The sequence below is a fragment of the Phyllopteryx taeniolatus genome, chromosome 19, assembly GCF_024500385.1.
Source record: "Phyllopteryx taeniolatus isolate TA_2022b chromosome 19, UOR_Ptae_1.2, whole genome shotgun sequence".
NCBI classification, from domain to species: domain Eukaryota; kingdom Metazoa; phylum Chordata; class Actinopteri; order Syngnathiformes; family Syngnathidae; genus Phyllopteryx; species Phyllopteryx taeniolatus.
The window spans coordinates 8544036-8554681 of record NC_084520.1 but is presented as its reverse complement, the minus strand read 5'-3'; the positions used below and the strand labels follow the sequence as shown (position 1 = coordinate 8554681).

At 40.1% G+C, this 10646-nt stretch overlaps 1 protein-coding gene across 1 annotated transcript; it reads left to right on the top strand.

Moving 5' to 3' along the window:
• Window positions 1-8459: 8459 nt before the first annotated feature.
• On the top strand, window positions 8460-10588 carry bhlha15 (basic helix-loop-helix family, member a15). Its single transcript, XM_061755541.1, has 2 exons — window positions 8460-8642; window positions 9713-10588. Exon 2 carries the CDS (start codon window positions 9761-9763, stop codon window positions 10325-10327), a length of 567 nt encoding a protein of 188 aa, XP_061611525.1. The 5' UTR covers window positions 8460-8642; window positions 9713-9760; the 3' UTR covers window positions 10328-10588.
• The last annotated feature ends 58 nt before the right edge of the window (window positions 10589-10646 follow it).

The following is a 10646-nucleotide window of genomic DNA, read 5'->3' as shown; positions in this document are numbered from 1 at the left end:
CACTAGCTAAAAGACAGCGAGCTAATCTTAAAAGTCATGCATAGGCACATTTCTCACTTTGCAAGTTTAAGGACAGGTCAGTGAAAGTGTCACACAAGTGTGTGTATGTGTGAATTTGAACCCTGGAGTGACCACTGCAGTGCTATTATACAATGTATAAAGTTGAAAGAAAAAGTATGCAAACCCTCTGAATGACCTGGATTTCTGCAAAAATTGGTTGTAAAATGTGATCTGATCTACATCTAAGTCAAAACAACACTACAGACAGTCTGCTTAAACTGATATAGAACAAACAATTATATGTTGGACACACCATGTAATCATTCACAGTGCAAGGTGGAATAAGTACAGTATTTGCACTACTAGGCTAATGACTTCTCCGAGAGTTTAATAACAGTCATGTGTCAGCCAATCTAGAGTCCAGTCAAGACTCTGATGAAATTAGAGGTGCTGCTTAAAGCTGCCCTGCCCTAGAAAACATTTACACCAGTTATGCTGTTGCATGACCTCAAGAGACCCCAAGAATTTTTTTTCTGTCAAAAGAGGCTCAATCAGTTATTAAATCCAATGGTGCAGATACTTTTTCCACCGATATTAATGGAAACAAATCATTGTTTGTGTGGTATTAAAGAATACTGTGTTCGCCTATGGTTGTGACTGTGATGATTATCAGGTAACGTTTCTAATCAATTTATGTAGAAATTCAGGTAATTCCAATACACATACTTTTCACATACTTTTTCTTGTAAAAATGTGTATAACTCCTAACTGTAAATGAAAAATGATAAATGAAACTAAAACAATGAGGCCATCTGTTGGATCTGGTGAGGCACTGCCTCTTATGGCGACACTGATCCTACTTTTCGTTGGTTTTCCTTTACATTTTTAATATGTTAAATTAAACTAGTTAAGCACATATATTTAATTACTTATTTAGTCACTTGTGGAAAATAAAATACACAAAGACAGACAGGACAATAAAAATCAACATCTAGTGCTTGGTTAAAAGCCAAGGAATAAAAATTTGTTTTTGTTGGTTTTCCTTTACATTTTGAATATGTTAAATTGAACTAGTTAAGCACATATATTTAATTACTAATTTCGTCACTCGTGGAAAATAAAATACACAAAGACAGACAGGACAATAAAAATCAACATCTAGTGCTTGGTTAAAATCAAAGGAATGAAAATTTGAAAATATTAAGTGAGGAAGCCTGCCTGATGCATAGCGGTAGTTTGTTCCATGTTTTTAAAGTGGCAACTGAGAACGCGCGATTACCTCTGAGCTTGCAGTGGGCCATTGGGACAACTAAAAGCATTTGGTCTGTTGACTGGAACGAAAGAGATGGAGTAGGGGCCATGTCTGATGCCGGATGGTTCAAGGCCATGTAAAGATTTAAAAACAAATAAAAGGATAAAATGGATATGGAAATGAACAGGAAGACAGTGAAGGGCAGCCAGGACTCGAAGGATGTGCTCTCGTTTATGGGCACCAGTTAAAAATTGGGCAGCAGCATTCTGGACGAGCTGTACAGCATCACAATCATCAAGCCTGAGTTGTTATAAAAGCATGGATTTACTGTTTCAAGTTTCTGAGATGATAAAAACAGTTGAATTTTTGACAGTTGTCTCAGTTGGAAGAAACTCAATTTAACAAATGCACTAATTTGGTGATACAGTTTAAAATATATTTCACCCCTTAATTCACATTCTGAGAGTTACTAGATCCTCCAGGTCGAAACAATAACACATCCTTCTTGTTTTTATTTAAAAAAGTTAAGTTAAGTTAAGTGTCATCCATGCTTTGATGTTGGCAAGTCATTTAATGAGAATCCTTCTGTTTTTCAAGGAACATAAATTTGGCAACCATCCACATAGCAGTGGAATGAAATGCCGTGTAGGCTCCTCGACCATCCAAGCAGAAGCATAGATAATAAAAACAACAAAAGACTGAATTGAGCCATGTGGGACGCCCCAGTTAAGAGCACTCCCAAATCCAACCCACTGCTCTAATCGAGAAATATGGATCTCATGATCCACCATGACAAAGGCCGCTGTAAGATCTAAAAGCACCAATAGCACAGTGTCACACAGATAGCTTAGATGCTACCCACCTTGTCAATAAAAAGTCTATAAATTGTTGACAACTTTCCATTACAGGAATGTTAAGAAACATCTTTAGCAACATTAAAATCAGAGATTATTTGACACAATATCAATCCATCTATCCATTTATTTTGTATAGTGCTCATCCTCATTAGGTTTGCGGATGAGCGAGAGCCTATCTCAGCTGATTTTGGGCAAGAAGCGGGGTATGCTCTGGGCTGGTCGGCAAACAAACAACCATTTACACTCACATTCATGAACTGTGACCTGTGATGGGGCACTGCCAGATCAGTGTATACACTGATCCTAGTTTTCCTTTCATTTTTTTAAAATTGGAAATCTGTCAGTTAGTTAGCAGGAAAAGAAAAGAATCACAATACGTTTTGATCACAGCGAATTCATTAATTAATCTTTTGCTGTTTGGCCATACATTTTGTGTCTTTTTTTGTGTGTGTTTATCGTTTTTCTTGTTGTTGGACAGCGACAATTTTGGAAAGAAGACATAATTAATATCATCTGCTGGATCTGGTGGGTTGGTTGGTTTGTTTGTTTGTTTTTGCTTGTTTAGTGTTTTCTTTTTTCCCTTGTTTAGTGGTTTTGTTTTTGTTGTCGATTTTTTGGGGGGATAGGCAGCAAGAATACTTTACAGAGGAACAATGGCGCCATCTGCTGGATCTGGTGAGGTGCTGCGCCTCATGCTTTCAATGCTTCTCTGATCCTACTTTTCCAGTTGGTTTTCCTTTAATTTTTTTCTTCATAGGGTTCAGGACTTCAAATACACTAACAACACGGACGTGACATATTTGTTTTACATTAGGACATGATATGTGGATTCAAGGGTGGCAACCTCTGCTTGTTGCACAGTGTGGTGTTAAGTCATCTGAATTTTTCAGATTGTTTCATGACCTGCTGCATATACATACGTGTATGTGTGTCTGTCTATCTGTCCATCTGTCTGTCCTTTTACGTCACAGCCACTGTGAGTCAGCTCCCCTCTGCCTTTCCTGAGTCACTCATCCAGCGGTTGCCTGGTTACTTGTGAGTGGGGAAAGTTTCCGATTGCGTATTTGTTTCCGTAGATAGATGGGGCCCTGATATTTATTCAGGCAGAACTGTGACCCAATAATGCATGTGTTTGTGTATCATCTAATGGACAAAAGCTGACAAATTAGTATTAGAACATCCTGTTGTTAAGCAGGAGGTGTGGGTGTGTTAGTGGGGGTGCGCGCGTATGTGTGCAGAGAAACTCTTTACTAGAAAGAAAATGATAAAGAAATTGATTTAGACCTTATTAGCAAACACACACCGCAGGTGTCAGTTTAAGTTAAAGTGAGCTCTGCTACTCAGATGTTGGGTATGATTTGCATTAAAGTGGATTTTGTTACTTCTTTTGAATGTGCTTTAATAAAACTAAACAATAGAAATGTATGCATTATGTTAGCCTAATAGCATGATTGCCTAAGACATTTATGAAAGTTTTCGGAAAACGAGAAAAAGACAACGAATTCAAGAAATAAGAAGAGGCTGGTTATGTTGATTCAACCTTTGCGGATTACCATGACCAGGATGACTGAGAATATACAATAGACATTTTTTTATTATTACAATTTGTAGAAATGACATATAGGCTTGTTCTCACAAGGATTTATAGATTGTTTTACCTAAAAAGTAGCGCACTGAAAAAAGAAGCAAACATTCTGTAGCTGTTATTTTTTGTTTTTACTACGCCGTCCAGGAAATAGGAAATTTTATTCCTAACCCTATGTATTTTTATATTAACATTGCAATCAAAATAACACAATTTTCATTCTTTTCTTTTTTTTACTTGTGTGACTATTTTAAAGCTTCTGATACATTATGATAATGTAATTGTTTCACGCACTTTTAAAAGTGCCATGCCATCAATATAATTTTTTTCTACTGTTTTATGCATAACATAAATGTTAAATCAAAATGAGTCTTTGAAAGGGTTAAGTTTGAGATCTATGCGGTTTGTCGATTGAATGCAAAAGGCAATAAATACCATAAGGCTTGCAAAACAGGTGGATTTGAAATCGACGTGTTGGTGACATTGTTTCGTCAATTAATATTCAAGTACCTGCCCATTTGTGGTTAGTACCCACCCACTCAACTCAGCTGAACGGCAACACAGCATCCCTGGGTTTTAAGGGAGAGACTCTCGGCCGCCACCAAGCCATACAAATACAGTCTAAAAGGTACCATCATTTCTCGTATATAATGCGCACCCATGTATAATATGCACCCCCAAAGTTGACCTCAAAATTCTGGAAAACCCTTTTACCTATGTATAATGCATTTTTACAATGCATTATAGTTTGCTTCTACCCATATGATCAAAACATGAAGTATTATCTGTATTTTGTTAGTTTTTTCAAATAATTATTCTGAAGTTAAGCACTTTATTTCAACACGTAATACTTTCTATTTACTTGCTCTTATTTTGAAATTCACAGCCCTACTTTTATTTAGTAAATGAGAAAACACAGTTGTGCTCATATGTTTGATTACCGAAGCAGAATTTGTAAGCTGGGTAGAGTTCTTTAAAGAAAAATGAAGGGCCAGGCGAAACACGGTGATGGGATTCAAATTAAACTGTCAAGCATTTCAGAAAAGCATTATCATTAAACAAAACATAACCATAAAGAAATGAATGATGGTTGTTGTTCAGTCATCAGTTGTATTTAAAAAAAAAAATATTTCACAAATTCTGCCAGGGTATGTAAACTTATGACCACAAGTGTATATATATATATATATATATATATATATATGCAGTCATACGTACCCCTGTCATATTGGAATGAAAGTGTGGGCTACACCTTTCTCATAACCTCTAGGTGGCGGTGGCATATTGTAATGAAAGTGTACAGCTTTTTTTCATAACCTCTAGATGGCGGCATACATTTATAAAATGTGAAACTTTTTTTTCCCCATTTTCCCCTTTACCTATGTATAATGCGCACAATTGACTGACAATTTTTTTTGGGGGAAAAAATCCCCATTATACACGAGAAATTACAGTACACGTAGTATTTTACAACAATGCCTCTACTATATTTATAATTTATAATGTAACTGTGCCCCGCCTCTCGCCTGAAGATAGCTGTGATAAGCTCCAGCACGCCCACGACCCTAGTGAGGAGAAGCGGTACAGAAAATGGATGGATGGAAGTTGAATAGCATTATAATTGTTATCCATCCATCCATTCTCTGTGCTGCTTATCCAGATATTTGCTAAATTAACAATTGTTAAGCACAACTTTATAAGGCACAAGACTTGCCTCTGGTCCCAACGACCCAACATGGAAGGCTGGAGGGAATGTCAACACTTTGTGTCGATTGTTTGAATACACACAACTTTTTATATGCGTTTTGAAACTTTGTCAAAACTTCTACCTGTTAAATCTGGAAATCCTTAGAACATAACAAGAGAATGCTATTTTGATGGAGATGTCATTACATTTGTCCACTACCCAAATGAATATGATCATTTGTCAAAGTGAAACTGTAAAGAGTTGAGGGCGGCACACTACAAATGTTAGCATGAGATCAACTTAACCTGGATGCTGCAGGCTATTGACAGATTTTGACACTAAACTGCATATATGTGCGTGCAGGTTCACAGTGAATTGACGAATTCTGATCTTTATAAAAAATATCGACCACTTTCAGAGTATTTCATCACAATAAGGTTTTCTGCACCAACACACAAACTGGACATCTGATTACAGGCCAGAGTGTTTCATCGAGTCCCCCAAACCTGTCACGACCTTGAGCTGGGAGATAACAAGTTAGTCACAGGAAAGCACAGACACTCCAGTGAGTTGGTGCTATTTTTTATGGCACACGGGATGTCAAATGCAGCTTTTCAGTCTGTCTGCCTTCTGCTAAAGGCCACTACTATTTTTTGTCATCACGGCCCGACGTGACATCCACACTTGTTTTCCTCTGAGACCCGTGGCCTTGGCCTGATGGAAAAAGTGACAACCGGTCCAGATTTTGGCCCCCTAATTCATCTCCCCGCCTCCTTGCTTTTTCATGATGAGTCAGGGGCATCTCTTTTGCTCTCCACCATTTTCATGGATTCAAGGCACCTGCTGTCTGTGACATCACGATGTGTTCAGTGTTCACAGGAGTGGGTATGACACGATCACCCACTGCGTGGTGATTACACAGTCAATTGTGAAAGACCTGCTGGTGCCTTTCCAGCTGCACACTGCATCCAAAGCTACTGTTTAATGCCAACTTCTGTCCTTGGAGTTGAGCTGTGACATGACCCCATAGTGGCCAAAAGTTTGCTTTGCTCAAATGTAGTAAATATGTTACTTAGGGGTTTTTTTGTTTTTTTTTTGTGTGTGCAAAGGCCAATGTTTGCTTGCCTCATTACTGAAGTGTATTCAGCTCTGAATTTATCAAGGCGGTGGTGACTAAACAAACAGCGCAAAGCCTTCAGGCCAACCAAGTTAGAAACTGAACAAACTCAAACTAGTAGATAATGTTTCCACAGAGCCAGCATCAGTGAGTTTGGGTTGATTAGATACAGTGTACCTGTGAAGGAGGGGAAACCTGGCCGGACCAGTCTGACACACACACAAACGTGCGTGCGCACAAACAAGTTACTCAAGGACAGGGCAGCTATCCTCTTTAAAGAGTTGGGAGCATCACACCTGTCCATTTATTCTTCCACCAAGCATGAAAGCGCAAACACAAGAGGTAATTTGATTAAATATTGTTGGTTGACAGAGCAGGGTTTTGCCAAACATACACAACAGATCGTCAGGAAACGATGTGTCTAATTTTGGTTTAAAATGTGGATAGAGAAAATATTTTTTTTTTACCATTTGAGTCACAATATTTTATCTCATTCTCAGTGAATCAGAAAGTAGCCTGCCTATAAACACGAGGAAATGTTGAGGAATTGATTCATGCCCCCCCCCCCCCCACACACACGCACACACACACCTCTTTTTTCCCCTCTTTTGTCATTTTAAGTCATGACGCAAGTGGTCTTTAGTGTCACAGAAGTCACGAGTGGCATGCCAAGTGGTCCTCAAGGTCAAACAGTCTCTGTTTGATGACATCTATATAAAGAAGGGGTGTGGCGGTATTCAGAAAGGGTGATTTTGTTGTCTGTTTATGTGCTTAAATCCACAGCCTCTTCACACTCTCACGAGGTGGCGATGACAAGCATGCTTCAGATGAAGAAGGATTTTAAAAACATTAGATTCAAATGAAGTAGGAAGTGGAAAGGCACAATTGAAATTCCTGACTCACTGATCACCCTTAGCTTGCATACATATTCTTGGTTATTGCATGTCATTTGTTGCTTGGCAGAATTGCCTCATAGGCAACTCACAAAAAGCATATGCCAGTTATCCCTACTAGACTGTTTGGACGGCAAACAATGGGTTTAGAATATTGTACCAATGAACAGAGACATTTATTTTATTATTATTGCATTCAAGTCACTCTTCTGCATGAAATATATTTTTTTAGCCTGCCCATTCCCCTAATACGCAGGCCTTTTGTCACTGCACCAGTGGCGTTTTAGGACAATTTGCCTCTGCTTGGTCATCTATGCATCCAGGCTAAAGTCGTCACAAAACATATTTTATTGATCAGTCTGAAAGTTTTATTTTGAAAATCAGGTCCATCCGCCTATGCCTCTGTACGCACATCAAACTGCTCCTCCCTGTCATGTGATATAGTAGGGAAAAAAATAAGCCCACAAACTAGCAAAAAAAATAATAATACATCACCATTGTAGAGCTTCTTCAGAGAGGGGAAAGACAAAATGATTAGATAAAATAAGATGAGGCTACAACTTCCAAGAAACGGAAAGCGGCATTGAAGAGACAATATCAGCAGTTCTACTTTTACTTACTTTTAAATTTGGCTTTATCGCGAACCAAGCACACGATGTGTAGTATGTGCCTCGCAAAAAAAGGCAATGAAGCCTTCGAAATTGCCAAAAAGTTTCACTTCCAACATTCAGTCTTTGCAGAGCGAGATATTCTATAATGACAGAAACCAAAACACCATCTCTATCTATCTATCGATCTATCCATCCATGTCAAGTCCCCCCCCCCCCCCCCCCTTTTTCAATACCCCTACTTAGACACGTACATTTAGTGAAATATTCATATATGCACTATTGTTCGTGTGTGTGTATATAGGTGGACGATATAATACAAATTTAAAAATAATTATTTTTGGACAACTAACGATTCTTCTTTTACAATAAGGTTGCGGCAGGCGTCTGCAGGGCCCATCGCAGTGGGGGGCGGAGCTTGTTTGCCAGCTACCCAATGATTGGCTGAGGAGCGCGACGTGTACCTCATTCTGCTTGAACTCCGTCGCATGTGACACTGACATCTGTGCGTGTCTGCTGCACGGCCATGCACCGCAGCTTTCTGCTTATCTCCTCATCCACGTATGATGGTGCGTCCAATAACTGACTGCGAGGCCATTTCTCTGTGAACAACCACCCGAAAAAAAGAAAAGCTGAATTAAAGGTAAGGCAAAGGCACGAAACTGGACTGTGTCTATGTCTATTTGATGATTTTTTTTTTAGAAGTGGAACTTATAGGGGCAGTGATGAGTTTAAGGGACTTTTATAGGTTTTATGCAAGTGTTTTCTGGGTTTAAATACATTCACTGAGCAGTTCTAGCTCAATATCCAAATCAATAGAGCAATAGGGCGAATTGGTCATCTGTTTGAGTGCTGTTTGTGAGTCTAACCTTGAAATTGACATTATCTCGGGAGCAGAGAGGATAAGCCAGGCGCACACTTTCAGGCCAACATCGTGGAGTTTTCACACTGCAACAGACTGATAAGATACAGCAGGATGCATGGCTGTTTGAATTGGAGACTCACTCAGAAAAAGAAAGTACACATCCTCATAGAGGAACACACTGGTACCTTATCGGTCCTGGAAATGGTCCAAACAGTTCAACCTGAGACCAATAATTAGTCCTGCGGCAGAGCATTTCCAGTGGTAAGAGATGTACAGAACTTGTAACCCAAATTACTCACCGTCTATGTGTTTGTATTAAGTAAATATTTTTTCAGCCATTGCTCTTTCAGGGGAAAAAAAGTACTTTCACCTTCACGGGAACACATACTGTCTCATCAAATGTTGTTTTTGTACCCTTGACAAAGTTTGGCATTATACCTGTACCTTAATAGGTTCATGAAAAAGTACCAAAGGGCATTTGAGCTCATTAAACCCGCATAGTAGGTACGTCAATGTACCATATCTTTGACATCGTATGGTTGATTGGGGATTGGGAATTGGTATATTAACTCAGTGACTCCCAGCCAGGGTGTCGTGGGAAATTATCCAGTTTCACTTAATTGGTTCGAAAGTTATTTGTATCCTTATTCAACTATCTATGCCAACAACGTATAGCGACAGGCAGAAGAGTTAAATGTGTTTCCACTAGATGGCAAAAGGTACTTTATAAACCTCTGCATCCAGTTTTGGTGACATTTGTTTGGTGGTGTGCCCTGTGATTTGTTTGTAATCTAAAATGAGCCTTTGCTCATTATTAAAACATCTCATCTGTCACTTGATCCTTGCAGGCCCTAGACACTGTGACAACTTTGAAGAATCTGATAAAGAAAAGCAAGATGAAGTCCAAGGGGAAAGCTGTGAAACCTTCCAGAAGAACCTGGTCTGACCCAGAGCCAGAACTTGAACCAGACACAGAAGCGGAACCGGCTTCCAGTGAACAGGAAGACTCCGAGGCCTCTGTGAGGATTGGTTGCTCCTGGAGAGGTTCCTTGAGGAGCAGGGGGGGCAAGCGGCAAGGAGCGGGCGGAGGTCGTCGGCGCCGGCAACACGGCTCCACCACGAAGGAGCGCAGCATCCGGCGCCTGGAGAGCAATGAGCGTGAACGCCAGCGCATGCACAAACTCAACAACGCCTTCCAAGCGTTACGCGAGGCCATCCCGCACGTGAAGACGGACAAAAAGCTCTCCAAGATTGAGACGTTGACGCTGGCAAAGAACTACATCAAGGCCTTGACCTCTATCATCCTGGACATGTCGGGGGCCTGCCTCCCCGCTGGCGAGGTCCCGTCGGAGGCCAGCGCCGCCAAGCTGCTCCAGTGCTACCAGAAACATCTGGAGGAGGAAGGTGAGGAGGGTCTCACCCAGTACCTTACCCACATGCACAGTTTAAGCCAACTCATCTAGCAGACCAGAAGGCAGGTGGACTTTTGAGGCGGCCAAATGAAATCTAGTTCCTGCAGGTGCACTGCTGTGGGATCCAAGTCAGGAAGGATGTGTTCTGCAGGAGCCCAGTTGACTTTATACTGCAGTGCTCTTCATAAAAAAAGACACAAGGAAGGGTGAGCTTAATTTGGACTGTCCTAACGTCTTTGTTTGGAACCTGGGAATTCTTCCTCTTCATTTTTGTAACAGTGAAAAATTCCTGCCTTTTTGTCGAGGGGGGGGGGGGGAAAAAAAAAAAAAAAAAAAAAAAAAAAATGCTGAGCACCGCCTTCAGTCAGAA

Coding starts and splice junctions, on each gene's coding strand:
- bhlha15 (XM_061755541.1), top strand. CDS start 9,761: ATGAAGTCCAAGGGGAAAGCTGTGAAACCTTCCAGAAGAACCTGGTCT.